This window comes from Lampetra planeri, chromosome 7, assembly GCF_965212315.1.
Source record: "Lampetra planeri chromosome 7, kcLamPlan1.2.h2, whole genome shotgun sequence".
In the NCBI taxonomy this organism is placed as follows: Eukaryota; Metazoa; Chordata; class Hyperoartia; order Petromyzontiformes; family Petromyzontidae; genus Lampetra; species Lampetra planeri.
This window is the reverse complement of record NC_136113.1, coordinates 5,843,446-5,867,034: the sequence shown is the minus strand read 5'-3', so window position 1 is coordinate 5,867,034 and position 23,589 is coordinate 5,843,446. Positions and strand designations below refer to the sequence as shown.

The 23,589-nt window shown below is 47.0% G+C and overlaps 1 protein-coding gene across 2 annotated transcripts in view; it reads left to right on the top strand.

The window, feature by feature from the left end:
* CRIM1 (cysteine rich transmembrane BMP regulator 1) overlaps window positions 1-23,589 on the top strand; it is an 88,877-nt gene that overhangs the window by 21,776 nt on the left and 43,512 nt on the right. For both annotated transcript variants that reach the window (XM_078596102.1, XM_078596100.1), the window contains exons 3-6: window positions 14,382-14,624; window positions 20,720-20,846; window positions 21,879-22,000; window positions 22,776-22,958. In XM_078596102.1, coding sequence (XP_078452228.1) covers window positions 14,382-14,624; window positions 20,720-20,846; window positions 21,879-22,000; window positions 22,776-22,958 — 675 coding nt within the window. The remainder of the gene's footprint in view (window positions 1-14,381; window positions 14,625-20,719; window positions 20,847-21,878; window positions 22,001-22,775; window positions 22,959-23,589) is intronic.

Here is a 23,589-nt window from a genome sequence, read left to right as displayed (position 1 = left end):
CGTTCTGTAATTTAACACCGTCATGGGCAAACATTTTGGTTTACAAACATACCCAACCCATAAGGGCTCTCGGTTCGTTTTACAGCAGACGGTCTAAGATGGAAGGAACGCTACTTGCTGCTGCTGTAACGGGCAACACGAGCGGGGAAAACTCGATCGGTATAGGAACACGACACGAATTTGCCCGCACACACACTGACCACGGGGAAATAAGGGGCGATGTTGATGTCTGATAACACAAGTGGCGATGGTTAAATGACAAGCCGCACTTCGACTCAAACAATGGAACCGCATTGCTGCTTATATTCACTTCCCGGCGGGACGGGAAACGTTCAGTCCAGCATCCCCATGATGTTCTTGGTTCTTTCGGTAAAGTCTGATGAAGACCGCTGGTGTTGCGATCGAAACGTCGTGGGTTTTTTGCTTTGATTATTTTAATTTAATTCGAAATTTATTTCACTATTTTTATTTTTTTATTGTGATTTTGATTATCTACATGATTTTATTTGATAATTTTTAATATATTTTTTCTATCTACGTGATTTTACCGAAAGAACCAATAACATGAATTCCTGCAGTCACGAAAGTTTTAAGTCAAAACATACCCATGATGTTCTCGACGGGGATACCTAAGATCGATCTTCACTTGTAATCGTTGCTATTTCCATAAGACAGGAGAAGAAAGTAAATAGACGAGGCTAAATCCTTAACAGCACCCCTGCTGCTGCCCTTTGTGATGCATATGTGGCCCTTGTTGAAGCACGTGGTGGCTGCAAAGGGCTTCCTCCTGAAATACGTGCTGCGCGCCGAACGCCATGGGGGGGGGGGGGTGGTGGAATAGCCTCGGGTTATTTGTTATGCGCCGTTACTCAACCGCTCGATCTCTCGGTCGGGTAAGACAGAACAAACTTATCCCCCCCCTCTCCTCAATTTCAAACGCAGAGGAAGTCAGCGAGTACGTCCTGTGACGCATGCTTGCGGAATGGGCACCAGAAAGCAGACTAGGCCAGCCTCTGCCAGTAGCGGTGCTGAATTTGTGGTGGGGGGGGTGGATGGGATGGGAGCCAGTGGTGGGGGGGGGGTACTAGGCGGAGAGCAGTGTAAACATCGGTGCCAGAGTAGCGTGGCGCCGGCAGAAGCCCGCGGATTTTGCGCTTGAGCTGTGCAACCAGCCGGTGCAGAGGAGCGCTTATTGCTTGCTGCGGGGGTGGGGGGGCTCCAGCGGACAACGCGCCGATCGATGGCAGTGAACGTTGAGCAGCAGCGGGAGACGTGGGGCCGGGAGTTTTCCGCGATGACGTTACGCCGGCAGAGGAGCATTGTACCCATCGTGTGTGCTGAGTGATTTTCTGCACCTCCGTGGTGATGATTGCTTGAATATGCGTGCGGTGTGGTGTTGAGGTGGTCCTCCGGTGAAGATGCACCTGGCTCGCGGGGCTCTGCGAGTCTTTTTTTTGTGTGTGCGGCCAGCAAGCGTGCTTTCTTAAGCCCCACTGGCACGCGGCTATAAGAGAGCCAAGTCAGTTTTGGAAGATGTCTCAACAGTCACACGACGTTACAAGCATACGTGAAGTTGTGCAAAGTTTTCCAAGAATTCATGGATGCACGTGTACAGAATATTGCTTCGGATTGGTGGTATGATTTCTGTCACTTGTGCTTTGAGTTCAAACTGTTAACATATATCAACCCTGCCTGTATAGAATATGACATCTCCTTATGGTTATATAGCTTGTTTACAGTGGATTGTACCGTGTACATCTGTGCGTTCAGTCGTTTGAGCTTAAATTTGAGTGAACATTCTGAGAAAGGAATTACTGTTAGGCATGGGGGTTTCCCCATGCTAAAGAGTTGTAAAACACAACAATCAATGCTTTGCACGTTCATGAACAGCGTTATTTATTTGCTATCTAATGCCTCCAAGCAACAAGTCATATTATGTACAAAGCCAAACACTGAGCTATTTATTTTATCACGTAATGGGAACCGTCCCATATATCGTTTACGCCAGCCCATTGAAAACACCCACAAGCAACACCCTTGGCGGCTTGGGCGCAGTCTCCTATTCACAGGCCAATAAACACCGCGCAGGGCTGTTTACTGCAAAACATATCCGACAAAAAATAAAATGTTCTCGCCTACAAGGTCAAAACGAGGAGACAATGGAGTTGCACATGCCTGGCTTCCCATTGTAGAGATGCTTGTGCCACCTGGGTAAAATCACTCACGTGACATTGGGCAACTGCTTCACTTAGGGAGACTCGTTCCCTGGCATTGTGTGGGTGCCTTTTTTTTGCGTTAGTTGCTTGTTTTACATTGCAGCTTTGGGAATTCTGCAAAAGTTGTGCGATTTTTTTGTTTAACACGGAGATGACCATGCAGTATATTTTTTTAAAAAATCATAAATTGATGATTCAAGAAAGTGGAACAGATAATAACCGGCATTTAATTGTGTTGATCCTCGGATATTATGTGTTGACTGGCCTGTGCAAAATTAGTTTGAAGTGTTACGTGGGTTGGTTTTCGTAGTTGTGCTGTACAGCTCTCCGATATGTTTTAGAGTTATACCACGTGTTGTTTCGCACGATGTCTGAAGATAGGCCCCATGTTCTGGGAGGTTGTTCAGTAACTGATGCTCCCAGTGTGTAGAGCGAAGCGTTGGACATTGTGCCAAACAATACGACTATGACCTTAAAGCTTCGTTGTGAGAAAGATGGATGAAAGTGATGGCATTCGTGACATCACTGCATTGACATTTCATTAAGCCGCATTGATATGTATCGGAGTGTGAGGTCACCTTGATGTAAATATAACTATAATTGTATGCCTGGCCATGACATTAAGATCTTTTTTTCTCATTAACAAAGTTTAAAGTTCGTGTCTTACAACCTGGCACACACAGGTCAAGCCAGATATGCTATCTCCGAGGATAAGAGCTGTTTGTGTTTTGGGTTGTCTCTTCTAATATCGGATGTGGTAGAATCTCCCAAAATGACATTTGAGCAATTTAGAGTTGAAGGCCTTCAGAAACATGGGGCACCTCCTTGGCAACAGCCGCAGTGAGTCCAAAAAAAACAAGCGACACAAACACAGCAACCTCTGATGCGCGGCACGTACACAAACGCGAAGGTTGTTTTGCGCACACGCATTTCAAAGTCCATTGAAATCCTATGACATTAACGGTGCCTTTTTTGTGTGCACGCAAGTTTGTTTTTTTCTCCCCGCAAAACTGCAGTAACATTTCGAGCACATTGGGATAGGGAGTGCGGGGGGGGGGCCTGGGGAGGGTGGGGGGGGTCGGGCGGGCAGGGGGTGGGTGGGGGGCACAGCGAATGAAGGAAGATGTCAGCGGGTCGCGGGGGGGAATAGTTTGGGTGCAGTCGTGGAGCGCCGCCACCGCGGCGGGTTAAGTACGTCTCGCTCTCTCGGCACTTCTCATGTGGGGGGGCATTGAGCAACGTGTGGCCGGGGGGCAGAATCTGGGTTGCGTGCGAAGTTTTGGCGAGAAGAGCGGGGTTGGGCCGGCCGCAAAACGCCACCACGGACGGTGGGAGCGTGCGCGGTGAAAGAAAGAGAGTAGCTGGAATTCCAGTAGGGCCAGGTGGGTTAACACACGCATGCACACGCACAGTCACACCTCAACGCTGAGGACGCACCTACACTATTATTCTTTTTTACACGTAATTACAGCAACGTCTTTGGTCTGGACGTCTAATGAATCACATGAAGGAATGTAAACAAAGTGTCCTCGTGGTCAGTGTCTCCAGAACATCCCGGCTAATACTAATTTATTGCGTTTTCACTCCTTGATGGACTGTGGGATTGTTTTTTTTATCACTTTGCACGAGGGTCATACAATCTTCATGCCACTTGTATGAATGACAGTCGAATGTGATAATGTAGAGAAAACAGTATTTTTTTGTGCGTGCCCCCTATGGCCGACCACCATCTCAAGTTATCACGGTCGCTTTGGCGTAAATGCTGAGACCGTACAGGTGGGTGCCAATGGGACCGAACAAATCCATTATGACAGCTGGATTGAAGAGCTGCATTCCACCAACAGCTGAATTTTTGGCTGTACCGCAGGTGGATTATTTGATCATCCCACTGGTGCACAATGGGTATGTGCTAGGGCTGAACGATTTGGGGAAAATATTTAATTGCGATTTTTCTGACAGATATTGTGATTTGATTTGCGATTAAAAAAAATTAAGTCAAGCTTAATTTCAATATTCACCGTGTAATAGATTTAAAACATGTGATGGAGCATTACCACGTGATACCATCAAAATATTAACTACTTTATATATTATAATGCAAGGACGATAACTTAAAATATATGAATTGCTTCCAACATGTATTTATTAAAATGTTTTAATTGAAATAGAACAATCAAACATAGAACAATTGTTAATTCTAGATTTGATGTTTTACCTACGTGACTTTACCGAAAAAACCTAAGAATATGAACAATTGTTAAGTTAAAAAAAGAAAGTTATAATAATACAAAATAAAACCATTCCAATAAGAAAGTAATAGGACTTTTCAAATCGCAAAAAAATTGCAGCCTTTGCGATTTGCTAATCACATTGTTTCAAAATGCAATTTCGATTTGAAATCGATTAATCGTTCAGCCCTAGTATGTGCGTAGGAAGAACACTGGGTGCGAAATAAAAAATATTCTGCACATTTATTTGAAAGCCGATGATGACACACGTCCCTTAAACACAACACTGGTAGTCTTAGTAGTGTACTTCCTGCTACACAGTGACCGTAGAACTTAGTCAAATCAAGTCTCAGTCCGTTGCCAAACTATTGCTGGATGATGACCTCCCCATGCCGTGTTGACCATGTGGGTTGCTTGACCATACTTCAACATACTGGTTAGTGTTGAATCGGTGAAAGGGAAACCGAGGACCAGTTCAGATATAATTTGCTACTGACATTAACTACGGCTGGGAATACAACTCGGTTAGTCAGATTTAAAGTGCAGTGTGCTCATCACTTGCACCACTGCTCTACTCGAGCAACCATAGCCCTGGGCTAAAATCAAGGCCTTTAAGCCACGAATGTGGCCTAGTCATACTTCGCTGTGTACTCAAGAGGATTTCTGTTATTCCTAGGAATGCTGCACACAATAAATGCCAGAACTCCATGCCAGAAGGTAGTGAGTTGTGACCAGTGGAGATTTTTGCCCAATAAAAGTATGTGCCAACTGCAATAATCAAAAACAATGTGTCAGTGATTAAATGAGCTATATTGAACTGGCTTTAAATTTTGTGAGCGCCACAAATCATGCTATTTATGAACAAACCTCTTGACATGTCACAGATCATGATACTAAACCTTTATATGCATTGTAACCTGCTACTGTAAACAATAAGACATGAAGATTTTATGGCAAATCGGGTGTCCATGAGGGTAAATGCACGAGAGCGTGTCTTTGTACGAGTATGTGTGTGTGTGGAGAGCAATCGTGCTGTTTTTAACGCGCCGCGCTAAGAACCTGCCACCCCGAGTTCGATTCCCACTCACGGCCAACATAAGTGACGATTATCTGAACAGGGCCTGGGCCTCCCCTAGGTCGGCTCAGCTTAAAATAAGTACCTGGTGCGACGTATAAACATTGCCACTGGGGAAACAATTGTGGCCAGGTGTGGTGCTGGCCACCCACTCCCTCGTATTAATAGATGCTCGTCAACAGTCTCGTATGGCTATATGGGGGATCTTTGTCTATCTGCAAGTGCTCACACTTGTGCAAGTGATGCTTGCTAATCCAATAACAATGCACTCCCTCGTAAATAGAGAAACATTACACTCTGGGCTCATTCCCAGGACTCAACTGGCTACGGTATGCAATGGCCATTTTAATGTGGCCGATCTATTGTGTTTGGGCCTTGGTTAACTTATCTATTTCGACGTCACGTAGTGTTTTCTCACTGATATCCTGGTCGCATGGCTCCAATCCACTTCACTGGAGTCTTCCTTGAAGGGTAAAATGTGCAAGCACAGCAGCCTACTACTTCTGTGCCTAATTTGGCATTAAAAACACAGGTTACCCACCCCTTCCCCCGTTGTTAAGTCTGGTTAGATAACGAATACCCGTACGATTTAATGCAGTTGACCTACACGCACACTGACAGTGACACCGACGGCTCGTAAAATTCAAATGTTGGGTGGATTAAGTGCTGAGTTGCATGAAAGCGCACACTGGCGGGGTGATTTGTTTTTTTTTCAGGACACAGTTTTAAAGTCCCCGCTGGTTGTGCCGCAGAGCCCGCAGACCTTCCTGTTGTTTTTGGTGAATTGTCGCGGGCATTGTTAGCGTCTGGCGTCGACAAAGAGGCGCGTTACTCACGGGTGACGGGCCAACCACCGGGGATCCCAGACTACTCAACGTTGTTTTGCTTTTGCGCGCACAGACAGTTCATATCGGCCACTGGATGTGCCTCTGACCGACGCGTTGACCACCAACACGACGAGTCTTTACAGTCGGTGTCTCCTTGAGCGCGCGGCTCAGAGGGGTTGTTCACGTTTCCGCGATGAAATGGGAATTGCTTTTTCTTTCCCTTTTTTAACAAAGCCGTTCAAAATGTCCACACCGCTGCACACGGAAATTCCTCCGAAACGAGGACGAATTTTGGTTTGTTTGTTTCACGCGAGCAAAACGTTTGTCAGCGTTTCGGTGGAAAAATGTGCGTTATCGAAAACTTCATAGGGTTGCAGGTATTTCTTCTTTTTTGAGGCGATGGTGGACACGCGCTACTCTGAGCGGATGAACGAGGCATTCGCTTGACCACGTACAGTGGGGCAATTGTGTCCCCCCTCCACACACACACACTACACTACTCGGCCACCTCCCATTAACGATGCCCCCCGCCCTCCCATCTTGCCTCTCTCTCAAAACCTCTCCACCAAAATTCTCCCCGTCTTCGTGTTTTTTTGGCACCAGCGAGACACACCTGGACACGTCTGTTGACGTCTAACATTACAGCAGCTGTTTAGTCGTGGTCGGGGGGGGGGAGGGTTTGTTATGTTTAAGACATTTTCCTCCTCTCCCTCTCCTTCGACCGTATTAAGTGACGCCAACCGCGATGCTGTGTGATGTGCTTGGCATCACAGTTACGCTGCATGTGTGTGGCCTCTGTCCTCGCATTGCACGACTTTATATGTGTATACGGTAGAACATTCTCGGCGTGCTAAGCAATGCGCATGCTGAAATGCTTGCGTGGATGTTTAAACAAACCCCAAGTCGTGTGGCACGTGACCCTTTTAACACTATCCGCAGGTACGAGGCAGTGTGTGTTGTTGAGCAAGCCCTCTTTAAGCGAACAATGCGCAGACCTGTGACCACCCTCCTTCTGCAAATCGGTTTAGTTCGTAACGCCCACGCGCGTAATCGGTACACCCCCCCCCCCACACACACACATCTCGGCTGTGAGGGACATTTGCTCCTCTACCTTATCCGTGGATTCTAAATGTTTGATTTACCCTACTGTGGCCAAAAGGTTATATAGTACAACAACACACACGGTCTGCCGTGTGTGTTGCATTGCCGGTGTGCAAACATCAGGCTGTGGGGGGGGGGTCATTGGAGTGGTTTCCTTCCAGTAGACGTTGCCCCTCCTTCTAGTGTTAGGTGAGGTTTTTTTTGTCTGCGTCTGATAAGGCTTGAAATTGGAGCTCTCTGCCCTGCATAGCCTCCTGCCAAACAAGGCAGGTTATGGCTAATGGAATGAGATGCAGAGCACGAGATAGGGCCAATGTATGTGTAAATAGTTGAGAGGGCAAATAGCAACAATGTTGGTTACATCACGGCAGATATGCCAAATGGCTGAGAGTCACATTTCTCACGAGAAATGTGTATCGACTGGCACAAATGCTTACCGATTCGCAATTCGGGGGTGGGGGAAAAAGGCATTTTAAATGTTTATGGGGGGCATGGGGGGGCATACCGTGGCTCTCGATGTGGATCAGTGCTCGGGAAGCTCGCTCTGGCAGTGGCCGTGAAAAGCCAAAAGAATTGCACAGTCACAAAAGCAAAGCTCCGTTCGTGGTGCCAAGCGAGCACGCCAGTCACATGCCTGCAGGCCGTATCAGTCAGACAATCGCGCAGCCTTCACTTCCTTTTCACCCGATAGCCATCTCTTGAGTGCAGTGATTTGACTGAGGCCTAGATGCAAATATGGCCAACTTCATGTAAGTGCATATTTTCTGCTAACCACAAGCAAAGTATGATTCATTTCCCTGAGTCTACCTTGACATTTGCCAAATAAGATTTTACGAGGAATGTGTCTTCGTAGGTGTATTTTAAAATGTCATTCCGGCTGAACATTTTGAGCCTGAACAGATGGGGTTGTAGAAAAGGCTAATTTCTGTTAAATGGTATCATGTTCTACGAAATACATAAATGTATTTTTTTAAACAACATTTTTTAATGTTTAACTCTCATAAGTAAAGATAAGACTAAAAATAAGAACTTTTCATGGAAAATAATGATGCCATATGCATGCACTTCCTACGGTTTAGATATATTTCCAAAAGTGAAAGATGCCAGCACCCATGATTCAGAGGATTGTCACGCACCTTCCTACGCTCATAGCCGGTATAAATGTGTTTATTAGGGAGCTGCCGAATGTCAAGCCTGGGATGATAATTTGGTCATGCACTCGTCTACTTATCACAACCGACATGGCAGACCAGTGCCTATATCAACAATCTTCCTAAGATTTTCCTCATCTTGCCATCTCAGAAGTCAAGAAGGATGTGAGCCTGTTTAGTACCAGGCTCAACTCACTGCACCCATTTATTTAAACGAAACATATTACTGGTAGTAACCTCCTGGTTACACCAGCCCACAGGAGATTATTCTGTCCGTCCGTCGTGCATCAAAAATGGGAGGGGTGGGGCTGGGTGGAGAGGGGAGGGTGGGGAGGGGCTGGGTGGGGAGGGAGGGGCTAGGTGGGGAGGGGAGGGGCAGGGTGGGGAGGGTAGGGCTGGGTGGGGAGGGGAGGGTGGAGAGGGGCTGGGTGGGGAGGGGAGGGTGGAGAGGGGCTGGGTGGGGAAGGTGGGGCTGGGTGGGGGGTGGGAGGGGTGGGGCTGGGTGGGTAGGGGCTGGTCACCCCGTGGTGCCCTTATAAAACTCAACGTTTAACCTACTCACGCCGTCTTGTGCCCGCCCTCACAGTCGGGCATATTTGCGGAATACACCACGCCGCCGTTGACCTTGGCCATTGACCGAGCAACCCAACGTTACTACCAGGTCCCTCCGCAGGAATGTGTTTGTGGTTATTGTTGTGAAGGTCCAGAGCTCTAGACCTTCACGTGTGCATCACTATGTGATTCCCATACTCCCACACCCCATCTAAAATCCCTAAGAAGTTAAATTTGAGAGCAAATTTTCCTTGTGGGGGGAGCAGTATCTAGCACACTTCACTATGAACCCAGCATCCTGAGTTTCATTCCCAGCCACGGCTGACGTCACTTTCAAGTTATACCTGTGAATCACCTCTTGGCGCTCCTTTCACCAACCTCCACTGACCAGAGTAGTGAAATATGGTCAAACAACCCCCATGACTGATATGGCGTCGGGATGCCGTTCATCCATGAGTTGATTTACGTAGTTTTGTAAGGGATTATTTTCCTAAACATCTACGAGTTAAGTGCCATAAATGAAGAGCCAATGCCGTCGAGGACTGTAGGGGGAAGTGCGTGACTGGTTGAGATCTCACTTGCCACTGATGTTAACCATGGCCGGAATGTAACGCAGGTCGCCGGGTTCATAGCACAGCGGGTTAATCACTTCGCCGCCAATCCACCTTAGCGATTAAATAGCATTATTTGATCTTGATTTGAAGCTTTCGTGACTGCAGGAATCCATACTCTTTGGTTCTTTCGGTATAAAATAAAATAAATCACGACGTTTCGATCGCAACATAAGCGGAAAAAATATAATCCAGCAGTGGAAACGCTGAACCAGCGAGAGAGCAGTTACAACAAGGTTATATATGTGGCGATGGGCAAGCAAGCGGGGTCTGAGCTTATCACTTTATAAGCGTGTGGCCGAGAACACAATTCGTGCGGGATGCTTCATCGGTCACCAAACTTTATAAAAAAAATGGAAATATGTGAGCGCATGAAGCTGGGCGGGTTGTGCGGAGGAGGAGGGTGAAATGAGTTTATTTGTGGGCTACCCAGGCCTGTCGAACCGTTGGAATGACTGCGGGCTCGCCACGTCTCAGTGACGTTTTCTTTTTTCAGGGATTAACTTCACTTTCGAAAGATTTCTGATGGACGAGCGAAAGGAAAAAAAATATGTTTATATATGTCGAAAAAAAGGGAGTATTAATTTTCGGTACATTGTGTTTTTCATCAAGAGTCCGTGTTCCAAAACGTCAACCTTAAAACAATCGACTGACATGAGCAGTACCTGTGAACTGCGAGTCTGTTCCGCTGTGTTCTTTCGTCGAATGGAACGACACTGTTTAACACTGCCTGAGTGCAGTTTCAAAAATCAATGGGGTGTTGTATCCCATCCGAATTTCTCACCGCGATAATTCTGTTCTGAATCGATGTTCATATCTGTGGCAATGATATTCGTCGTATATTGTTATTAACTTTAATTTTCGAGAGGCCACATTGTCAACTTACAAATGAGTGACGTACTCTACCCTTGGCAAAAAACTCCGAAGGCGATAAACAGTAATGCTTAGTACTGATGTATACATTATTGTTCTAGTCAAACCGTATAATGCACGTATTCTGTCATTTACTAGTTTAAACGCTCATGACAGAAATTCACCTTTGTTACGATGACGAGTGGTGTGCAGGCACTTACAATATAATTAATCTGCATTTAAGTTGGGGGGGGGGGGGGTCTTGATCCTGTTGTGCGTGGTGTGCCCGGACAGATAATCTCCAAGCTGCCCACGCGGTTATCGGGCAGACACACACAGGGCCAAAGTCTTCTGCCCAACAGCTGTTTTTTTTTGCGAGCCCCTTGATAAAGTTCGGCGTGGTTAAGGGGTGGTGGGCGCGATGTGTCTGTGCGCCCCAGCAGATGGGAGGCGAACGAGTGGTGTGGTGGGGTTGGGAGGGGGGGGGTGGGCAGCTGGTGGTGGTGGTGGGGGGGTGGACAGGCGTGGGAGCGCCACGTTATGCCGCTGACAGGGGTCACTGCTGCGGCTTTATCGCAGGCCGCGCGAGGAGCGTGTGCGTCGTGCCGATAGCCAGCGCCGATGACAGCTGCTCCGTGTGACGAGTTGGCCGAGGCGTGGCCGCGTGTGCGGGGGCGAGGGGCCCCCGGCTTGCTGACCCAAAATGTTTTTGGTTTGGTGTCGTTCCTCTTCGTTTAGAAAGTGAAAAAAAAAACGCAATTCGTCACATCGCCGTGCCCGACGCGTTTAAACGGCGGCGTTACTTGAAGGATGTTTCTGCTACGATCGTACGGAACAATCTCCCCCCCCCTCCGACGCTTTTGTCCACACGGCAGTATAACTCGATCGGCAGGCCACGTGCGGTGGGGTAATATATGTGAATACTCTCACCTCATTCAAGGTGTCTGACCAGTGTGGAAGCACTGGCGGAGCCAGTGGGGGGGGGGGGGGCACGTGCCCCCCCCCCCAATGATCCGATCGAAATCCCTAATTTCGATCAGATCATTTGGGTTAATTGTTAGTAATAAATCGGCATTTTGCGACCCCCACTGCCACTGTGTAGCATATTATTACGTGCCAGGGACTCTATGAGATGATAGGACAATAGTCTGAATCCATAATTGGCAATAAGTAACGGCAAAGCGGTTATAAGTGACTCACAGAATTGGGCGCAGTTGCGTATACAGGACACGACTTCCCTGAAGGCATCAACACCTTCAGCGAGCGCGATTCCGATCACACAACGCGGTTCGAATTCGACCCTCGATCGATGGCTGTGCCATCACCGCATACGCGTCGAATAAAAAGCAAGGGACAAGTCTTTACAACGCCTATCATTTTTCATTTCTGGAGGGGTTGCCCCCCTTCCTGAAAATCTTGGCTCCGCCATTGTGTGGAAGAGTAGGCCAAATACCCGCAAGATGGGCTCTCTAGGCCTTCTTCTGGTGAAAGCCTCTCTGCTAGAAATAGCGTAAGCCAGCAATTGCAGGGCTGCTCCTTCACCATAAAGTCTGCGTGCACTAACGTACACACGTAAGACAAGGTGACATGTTTTAAAAGAAAGTTTCCCATGACATTTGCGTGGTGACATTAAAAAAAAAATGATTGCGCAATTTCAGCGTGTTCTATATTCTATAGGAACACTGCTTTTGTGTTTTTTTTATTTGATAAAACTTGGGGAACTTTTCTGGCTGTGGTTTATAGGAACAAGGTAAATACTAAAATAAAAATTTAAATAATAATACAAATTATATTATTATTATTCATTGTTTCACCTACGTGACTTTACCGAAAGAACCAAAGAGTATGGATTCTTGCAATCACGAAAACTTCAAATCTAGAATTAAGTTAAATACTCTTCTCCACCGTCATCATTCACCATCGTCCACCACGATAAATCAACTGCAACAGACGTCCTCTTGTCCGCCACTTCAACGTTATTCGCGAGCACCGGCCGCCATCCCTTTTAGCGACTGTAACACCGCCGCCGTCGTCGATACGCTGCCTTGTAATTGAAAGAATATAAATAAGCTCGGGTGTTTTGCCAATGGCCAGGCCATTCAAAGCAGGGCGAGGGAATTTAAGTGCCCTGAGGTTGTGGTTGTAAATGTTGGCTTTTGTGTTGTACAAGTTGTCTGTGCGCCATTGCAATAAGTAGATATCGCTGTGCCTTTTGTTCGCCGAGGCACGCGCTGTTTTGCTTTCCAGTTGTAAATTGGACTCCTTGGGTACACAGCACTAATGCACACGCTCCGTTGTTATATCAGGGTGTCCCCGGTTCACCCAGCCTTGGAGGTCAAAAATAAATGTACAAGTTGTTATGCATACAGGCGCTCCAAGGGTTGGTCTGTGCACGTACCGCATGCTCCCCCAGCATTTGGAATGACAGGTGGCATCGCACAGCGTTTCTGTTTAAACATTGAGAATACTTATACCCATGACGACAAGCTGGGGGACACACCAGCCTTTTATAGAGCACAAGCAAAACGGTTTCAACAACAAGCACGCAGATTGCAGTCATCGTTTGACGAAATGTGTACTGAACTGATAGTGCGCTAGTGGCCTGTTTTTGTGAGAAAATACCCGCGGGTAAATGTTAACGCACAACATTAGCTTTGGACGTGAACGAAAAAGACTCCCTCCTACTCCCAAGTCATCTCGTCACTGTGTAAATTTAAATTGGCAACAAATGTCAAGAATTCACCCGTTATTTACAGCACTTCCAATGAGCCCTGATTTACTGCACCATATACGCTTAGTAAGACAAATTTAAACAAACGTTGTTTTCGTCAGCACCGCATATCAAAAGTGTTTTTCGTTCTGGAAAAAAATGTTAAATCCCGAAGTCAGTAAAACAGAACTTTAAAAATATATAAAAAACACATCTTGCCTCTGTCAACTGTTGAAAACCCATAACGTGTGTATCCATTTAAGAGCCGACTTACCAGTTCTCGCGTTCCATACAGTGCAGTTTTTAAGTTCATCTGTGTCGTAGCCAGGAACAAAAAAAAACCGACTGGTATGTCTGAGCAGAGGAAGGGGGCATGATGGATCGTCAGAGAAGCAGCTGGAGGAATAGCGAGGAAGTGAGAGAGGGGGGTCAGCATGGGGTGAGGGTGGCCAGTGTTTTCAGCAGCAGGTGCCGGAGCCTCTCTCTCTTGCGGTGTGCGCTCGTACGCGCGCACGTGTGTGTGTGTGCGTGTGGCCTCCCCTAGGTCGACTCAGCCTCCAATGAGTACCTGGTGCAGTGTTTAAACATCGCCACTGGGGAAACAAAGGCCGTCGGGCGTGGTGCTGGCCACTACCCCCTCGTGTGCCGTTCCAATCTTCATAGGTGCTCGCTAAACAGCACTTGCTCCTTCAGTCTGTTAAGGCTATAGGGGTGTCTTTGTACGTGTGTGTATGTGCGTGTGTGTATGTGCGCGTGTGTGCAAATACAGTAGCACCGTGGTTATCGTGCTGCGCTACAAACTTGGTGACCTGGGTTCAATTCAGTGGTGATTATATGAATCGGTCCTGGGCTTCTGCTAGGCTGACTCAGCCTTAAATGAGTACCCCGTGCATTATGTGAACATCAGCATTTGGGAGACATGGGGTGGCCAGCCAGGCTTGGTGTCGACCAGATACCCCTTCAACCGCTGTGCCGGCCTTAACAGGTGGCTCGCGAACATCCACGTGCCATGCCGCTAAGCGAGAATCTTCGTCTTTCCTCTTCATGTTCGCGTGCAGACGAGAAGCCGGACTGCTCGGGCGTGCGCTGCGTCGTGCAGTTCTCCCCACGCTGCCCCGACGACTCCGTGCTCATCGAGGGCTTTGCGCCCCCGGGCCTGTGCTGCCCGCTGCCCAGCCGCTGCGAGTGCCGCCCAGCGGGCTGCGTGCGCAGGGCCTGCCCCTCGGACTCGCAGGCCACGCTCATGCGCAAGGCCACGGGGCGGCCCGGAGAGTGCTGCAACGTCTACGACTGCAAGCGCAGTGAGTGGCCACCCCCGCATCCACTTCCTCCCGCAACCTGCCACCACCCCCCCCCTTCCCCCACTCGACTAGCCCCCCGTCGGATTCAATGCCATGGTTAGTGGCATAACTTGTTGAGTGTGCAGGCAGTGCAACTGCACCGAGACCCAGGCGCCAGATTATGCAGAGTGGAGAAAGTCGAATTGGGATCCTATGTCATTCTTTGCGCCAGGGCCCATGCCAACCGCGCGATACGCCCCCTGCACGTGGCGTGAAAATGCCTGTTTCCTTCCACGCAGGTGCAATTGTGTTTCCCTCCTTCGTCCTTGGCGTGGGACTCCGAGAGAATTCGGTGGCTACGCGAGCTGCCCACCCCAACGCACGTGGGGGTTTCCATTTCCCGTGAAGGTTTTAGGTCATTGTGAAAATTCCCTAAACTTTTAACTGAATAATATGGACAAAATAAAAATAAACTTTGTGGGTCTTTTGGTCATGGGTGACTTATTATGAACCAATTATACTCTCTGGATTAATTATTTATAAACAAATTATCTGCACAAGATTAATGCATTTATGTGTATTATCACTTCTCAATAAGCACAGGAGTGGAACGATTCAGAGCTACCTCTACCAACCCTACCTAAATCCATTTGATGATATCTTTTTCGATTCAGATTACACATCTATTAAATAGTAATACAAATTAAGTAATTCCTCCTTTGATTGCAGGGGTGATATTAACCCATTTACATACATTAGAGGCACATCGTTAAACATTGACTCTTAGATGTGATATGCAAAGCATGTATTGTGAGCTTTAGAATCAACAGTAAGCAGGGAATCCTTCCAACCAGCTGTGATCACTTAAAAAAGTAAATATTTGTAAGGTCCGTAATAGTACACATGGAGAAACTTATCCAGAACAGTTCTTCTAGGTAAGCTTCTAGCTGGCACCATTACGTGCCATGTTAGATATTCTACACCAAAAGGCATCACAGGCCAGGAAACTATTGCCTCTGGTTACAACTTGTGCGATCGTTCGTGTGCCTTTTAAAAATTAAAAATACATGCGCCGCTTTTTGGGCGGCGTGCCATGCTGGGGCACCGCACGTGTTTTTGTCATTGTCCGTCGAGTCAGCGGTGAGTGCAAGCGCGAGCACTTTCGAGATAGTTTTTAAACAAACTCTTTATTTTACGTATATATATATGTTTACAACTAAAAATCCTGCCAAATAAAGCCAGTCGGAACACAAGAAGACATCCACTTTATATATTTTGAAAAAAAATAATCTTTCATTGAATACATGCGATTGTAGACGTTACAAAACACCCTGCCCCAGTGATTCATACAATTAAAAAAACAGCTGGTTTGATATCGTCACGTATACAGTACAAGCTTGCTTGGAGGAACCGTGATGTCAACAACCCAAAATAATAAAGTGGTTTATGCTGCTCACATTGTCAATGCCAACAGTCGACGGTCTTATGCAACTCCCGACAGACAGACAGTGGAAAGACGACACTCGCCATGAGATTACCAGAATGAGCTCTCTCCAGTGGTCTAATGGGTTCTTCTTTTTGTAACATTTGAGTGAATGTTAGCGACCTCTTGTTGCTGGTGCGAGTCACTTGAACCCATTGCACACAACAACACATATCGATTGCTGCACACGGCGTTGTATCGTGAGCTTGAAGAATCGATATTGATCATTGAACCGATGTACCCTCACATTCCTGCTGTCGCAGCTGTGTTTGCAAAATGCAAGCTACGAACAGCGGTGTTTTGTTTATAGTTCATAGTGCTGCTTTGTGGAGGCTTAAACCGTAATCCTCTTGATTTAAAAAATAACATTCCTGTCAGCCTTAGCTATAATGAGATGTAAAGGATTTTGAAACTTTATTGTGGCAGACGAGCAAAATATTTTTTTACCTCTTTGTTTCGGTTAAACAGAAGGGGTAAATGATCGAAAAATAAACTGATTGGAGTGTCGAGATGTTAACCGATACCTTTGGCCAGTTCACTGAGTGCTAGGTATGAATATCAAACCAGTGCCCTGCATTATGACTACCACCCCCCCCCCAGACAATCTGTTTTGAATTACTGCCGGACTTCTAAGTTTGTGATATGCAATATTTCAAAATGCTTTTAACAGCTTCGCAGACTTCATCTGCCAATATGGTTTCTATAATTATTTATTTTAGTTGCGAGCCATGTGGGATGTTCTTAAGGGTGCAGTGTTTATGCTACTAGCAAACCACACCGTGTTCAGAGCTCCACATTGTCTTTCTTGCTTTTTTGTTTTGTTCTGAGAGCTTTCAAAAGTCCCTCGCCACAAGTATGAACTATTCACATCTGGTTTTGTATCGGTGGGGCTTTCTTCAATTGTCTGGGTCTGAAAGCCGTTGCTCTTCTACAAAGTGCCCTTTTTCATCTCAGCTCGGAATGAAATGAGTGCTCAGTCCTGTAATCTTGTTAGAATACTTTTTAAAAAATGTGTAATGTACAGCTCTGTAATTATTTATTCCCTTCGCCTTTCCGTCACAGAACTAGTTAGACCATACTTCACCACACTGGTACGTGTAGGTTCCAGAAGGGGATCGAGGATGAAAACAGTTTCCAGGGCCCACTAGAAATGTGACAATTCACCCCTCCAACATATTGGTTGAATTTTCACAAACTGGGGTCGCGATTCGATTCTGGAATACATTATCTTCTGCACGTTATTGCATCATCTTTCTATTGTTTCAGTTTTTTACATCATTTGTACAGTTGTGTTCACATCATGAATACAAATGTAACATTCGCATATAATTAGCATATACTTGGCACACATTTCTTTTTGTTAACTCCTACGCGCACGATTCAATACGTGTTATGAGAGTGTAGGAATTTATTGTTTCATCGACAAATCAATGCATCATCCTCATCATCAATATTATGCAATCACACCTCCGATTAGCAGGGTGCGAAAGAAGTTCAACGTACACGCACAGCTCGCACGCGCCATAACGTGGCACGCATTGAGCCGTGGCAGGGCACGGGGGCCTTGGCAAGACGAGCGAGGCAGCAGCCTTAACGCTGCTGCAGGGTCTCCCGGACTCCTGATGCATCTTGCCAAGTTCATCAATTTAGATTACAGCACAAATGAAGCCATTACACACTGAGCACACCTGATGATCACTAAACACCTGCCACGTGCCCCGCGTGACGTAAAGAGCACCATCTGGAACATGTCTAGCAATCAGCAGGCACGTGCAGTGTGTAACAACTTATTGCATTTGAAGAGAGACAATCGGTAAGCCTGGAAGGATGTGCCGAGGCGGCCCGAGTTCGAGTGTAGCTGGCGATGCTGCTGCGTTGGCAATGATGCACAAGCACAATTCATAGATTCAGCACATTCATCTCTAACAACATTGTGTCTTTTAAAAATATATATAATAGGCAAGGGCCATTTCCCGAAACACCGCCTGTTATATTTATGTAATTAAGGCCACAGTGTTGTTGATGAATGTGTTGAGTTTTTATTGAGTCCCGAGTGTTATCAGAAGTGGTCTCGGGTCCCATTCCGTCTTCCCCAACTGGCACCAGCCAACGTGGTGAAGTATTGTCAAACAACGCCCATTAGGAGGACTTCATCTAAGCAATAAAATACTCGACAAATGTGTTTCAGTATTTTAACACCAAAACTTGACGCGATAATATGCTCGTGTTCGTGAGATAAAATCCTCCGATGTTATTTTAAATGGATGTATTTAAAATCACTGTAGGTCATTCTCCCACATCAATATCAGTGCTAGACCTTGAATGACACCCACGTAGTTCTGTATAAAATAACAAATACCTCTGCTCTGTGCTTGGCAAGGTGCCATTATTTTAAAACGTACATAGCTGGTAGTTTACGGGTCAGCCCAGTTTAAGCGGGGTCCCTTCCCACTGGATCACGACTCAAGTGCCGGGGCAAGATTGCAAGCGGAGAAAATTGCCAGGACGAACGTTCAAATTGGTCTTGAACTTGGCAGTGGCCCAGTGTGTTTATACCGATTTCCGAGTCACATCAGGCACAGTCACTTGAGAGCCTGTGATTTACCGGGTTTGCTTTCCAGCAACATTAGGATTAATGCTCGAATTGCTATACACACATTGTTATCGGCATTGAAAAAATAGTTATAATAGACTGATAAACGTGTTTTACTTCATGATGTAACATTGAACTGGTGCACTGATAGCAGAATGGGGAGAACGTAGACAGAGGGGGGAATCGCAGTGGAAGACGAGAAAGATAAAATGTAGAGCATATCTCTTGCCACTTGAGTAACAACGAGTGCATTGCCACTCGCTTATCTGGAAGGTGAAGATTGTGGTTTGGTGAGACAGAACGTCAGTGCGTCGAAATGCGCGGCCGCTGATTCTCAGGTTTCTAGGCGTCACTTAAAAAAACAGCGAGTAATCTTACTGCGAAGGCAGTCAACCTGCCCACTTGCCGATTGCATAGATTAACAACAACCAAAAAAAATTGTCGTGCAAAAAAAAAACGACTGCACTATTTTTGGTGCTTGTTCCCTGGTCAGAGTGTTCCGTCGGTAGCGCACTCCTTCGTGGCGAGTGTGCTCAGGGCTTAATTTTAGCTGGGTCTGTCTGGGTCAGCGACCCGGAAAATATCCATGCACCCTGCACATCGCCTCCAGTATGCCTCTCGCGATGACCGCGGTTGCTCAGTCAAATTGCTGTATATGCTCTTAGCCATTTAGGCATCATGCGTGCCACTTGTGCATCACATCATGGTGGCATTGTGGCACGCCACCGCCATGGTGAGAGTGATTGCAAACTGGAACCGCAGAGAGTGTGGGATCACGGTGGGGGGGGAGGGAATGGAGAGCAGGAGATGGGGGGGCTATGAGGATGTTTACGGGTCCAGCTCTTCTCCCCCGCACCCCCTCTCCCAGTGCGGGCGAGCGAGCGTGCGCACGCACAGTAGCTTTCCATGTGCTCTGGCACGCAGGGGTCGTGTTTCTAATTTTTTTGCACATGGTGCTTTTCATAGCGGTGCGCGCTGGAAGTAAACAGATCGTCGGTTGATGGCGTGCTCGTGGGTGAGAGCTGTAAAAATGTGTTTTCTCGGCCCTCGGTTGTTTTTGTCAATGATGGACTCTATTCCACACGTGGAGAACATTAAGCCATAACTTAAAGCATGCACCTATTGATAACATTCCTTAACCAAAATCCACAAGGAGCCCTGATGCATTGCTGTATATGCAAACCTCTAATTTATTGGTGGGACTGAATTTTCTGAGCAAGGTGTAAAATGTGTGCTCGCGTAAACAAAATGACTTGGCTATACGTTATTTCACTTACATGCTCATCTGTCTCTGTACGTGCATGTCTCTGAATGTGTCCATCCGTGTGTGAGTCTGCTTGCACATGTGTGCCTGTGCGCGAATATCTGCGTGCATGCGTGTGTGTTTCTGTGTGTGCACGCATGTGTATCTTTGTACTGTGTGGGGAGCGGTGGTGTAGCGGTTAGCACTGCAAACTCGGGCACCCGAGTTCGATTCCCGCTCATGGTCAACACCAATGACCATTATTTGAACCGGGCCTGGGCCTCCCCTAAGTCGGCACAGCTTAAAACGAGTATCTGCTGCTGTGTGTAAAAATATCACCGCTGGGGAAACAAGCCGGCCTTCATATGTGCTTGCTAGCAACACTTACCCCAACAGTCTGTCAAGGTTATATGGGGGATCTTGGTCTTTGTCTTTTGTCTGTATTGTGAGGAGCGGTAGTGTAGCGTGTAGTGCACTGCGCTATGAACCTAACGATACGAGTTCAATTCCCACTCATGACCAACAACAGTGGAGAATATCTGAACTGGTTCTGGGCCTCCCCTAGGTTGACTCAGCCTCAAATGAGTACCTGGTGTGGCTGATCATGTAACAAAGGTGGCCGGGTGTGGTGGGGGTTGTGTGGCCACACCACCCCCCTCATGTGCCCGGCCGGTCTTCATAGGTGCTCGCTAGCAGCCCTTGCCCCAGCAGTCTGTTAAGCCTTCACGGAGGATCTCTGCCTTTCTCTATCCGTGCATTCCCCCTTCTGCCGCGATCTGCCTCGTGGGCTCCTCCAGCATTTGACTCGGACTGCAGAGGGGTGGAGTGCCCTCCCGTGCTGGACGTGAGCTGCCCGCTGGACAGCCAGCCCACGCCCGGCAAGCTGACGAGGGACGGATGCTGCGTGCAGCCCGACTCCCTCAGGTAGGTCGATCGCTCAGTGGCTCGCTGACTTGCTCGCTCACTCACTCGCCAGTTCTTACGCTCGCTCACTCAATGAGTCACCACTTTACTCCCTCCCCGGTGGCATATCCAACATTGGCAGCCGTGTCTCTTTCTGTCTCTCTTGGGATGTGTAATTGACATCCCGAAGACTGCTGTTTTTCAATACCTAATTTACATTGAGATTTTTTTTGTGTTTAAGTTGTTGATTCATTATTTTGCTGCTGGTGGGCAGTCTTACGTAATTATTTTATTAATTGTGATGTGAATGAAAATTGTACTCCCTGTGGAGAGGGTTATGGTCACCATTTGCAGTTCAAGTTTAAAGACACAACTCCTAGCTGGCCGACATGAGCTTGAAGATTAGAAAAGAGACTTGATATTGCCAGGTGTATCATTATAGCCTTCCGGTAACATCAATTCAATACGTTTCCGATTATATTAATCCAATGACGTCACTGAAATGCTAAAATAAAAGTCGCACTTTAAAGTATTTGTTCTCCCGAAATAACTTTCGAGGACATGTCATAAAACAGGGGACACACACATATACCCCAAGTGTGCAGCTGCAGCAACAATAAGACCTGGTGTTTTTCGTGTAAGGCTTTCCTCCCACTATGGTTGAACACATTTGTGCATTAACTGTGTTGACCATAATGGAGGGACATTTTTAAATGTCATCAAGAACATCCAATATCAATCAGTGTCGTATCAAGTTGTTTTTCTGTTGGGGACTAGCCCATATTGTAAATTGGCTACATTGATCAAAGGATTCCCTAAACTTTTAAGGCTCAAACCAGAGCAAAAAACTGACTATTTTCAAATATGCAAAATGCATTTTGCAACTGACATCCATGAATCAGCTTTCATACTGCTAAGTTAATCCTTCCACACACAAACATGCATTGAACAACATCATATCATCCACCGTGTGCTTGTTTTGAACCGCGTCGCTCCTTTAAACACGGGCTTCAAAGCCTCGTATCCCTTGTCCTGTCGCGTCGTGCCACCCAGGTGCGTGTGCGGCCCTTCGGAGTGCAGCAAGCCTGAGTGCGAGGCGGGGACCGTGGCCAGGCTGCTGATCCGCGGCGATGGCACGCCGGGGCAGTGCTGCGACGTCTACGAGTGCGTCAAAGGTAACGGCTCCCCCGGAGCTCCGCCACTGACTCACGTCCGCAGCCTGTGACTCGATCACCCCCAGCGGAGCCGTTGCCTTCGCTTTACAGATCCCCGCTGGGCAGGAAGGCATTCGCCGAACGAAGCGGTTTAATCTGGAGGAGTGTTGTAGCAGGAAAAATATTCCGTGTGCTGGGGCTTGAGTAAACAGCAAAGATTGTTGGGTGTAGTCGATGGCATCAACAGGTTAAAGGAATGAAAAACAATGTCTGTTATCTTATAGATTAGCAACCGGATAATATATATATCTATTATATGATACAAGTTTAAAGCTTCACAAGTAAGAAGAAACATGCATGAAAATCACGGATGTGCCCTAAGTGTCAGCGCTGTGGGGATGTAATATCATAAATGACTGGAGTGGTACATGATGATGAGTGCATCCTCCTGATTTTAAAGTGTTTTTTTGTTGCTCATCAATAAAGATTGAATGTTATTTCACACAGCTTAGCGACACTCGACAAGATAAGATTGTGTCTCGAAAAACACTTTTTTTTTCATCAGTGTTATCGACATACGTTGATTAACACTACCCCCAATCACTCCACGAACACAGATGAATGAAAACTTACTACACATCTACTTACTTTAATTTAAAAGCACTTTACAGCGAACGGCAATATTCCCAGCAGTCTGTCCGAGGGGAAACAAGGGGAGGGGAGAGCGGGGGGTTGGCAGGGCTGGGGGGGAACTCGTCACTCACGCTCGTGTGCGCGGTGGCGACGGTGATCGCAGGCACGGGGCGGACGTGCGCGTTCAGCGGCGTGGAGCTGGCGGACGGCGAGACGTACCGCCTGGACGCCTGCCGCTTCTGCCGCTGCCGCGCCGGCGTGTCCTTCTGCTTCGCGGCGCAGTGCGGGGAGCTGCGCTGCCAGCGCTACTATACGCCGCCTGGGGAGTGCTGCCCGGTGTGCGAGGGTAAGCCACCGCCGCTGCCACCGCCGCGCACGCCGCGCACGCTCACACGAGGTGGCGCATGCCGGGTTTCGCAAATGCGATTTCACTATTTTTTATTTTAGCAGGTGAAGCCCACTGAGCTGTAGGGCTCTTTTTTTTTTCAAAGCGACCTGGCTATCACAAATGATCGCTCATCGAAGTTGCTTATCACACGGACATTTATTTGCAGGCAAATGCTTTAAACACGTGTTTCTCAACGTAGAGGGGAAAACCCGAGGGCCCAGAGAAAAATCCACACGACCACACCACGGGGAGAACATGTTCGCGACGCTTCTGTGGCATGCGTGAAGTCTCAATAATGAAATCGATAAGTCACGTGTGATATCTGACATTATGAGGATTATTATTTTAATGTTATTTTTTTATAGAATAACTCATTTTATGGGTCTTTTTATGCACCAAAACTGCCCAAGCTTTCTCTGAACATGAGGATAATATATGCCAATTATTATGATAACAATGATGATTATTCCTGATTAATCATTACGATGATGATAACAATCCCGACGATGATGATGATGACAATTGCAACGATGATGGTGACTGTTGATGGTGATGAAAATGATGATGGCCACAATTGATCTTGGTGATG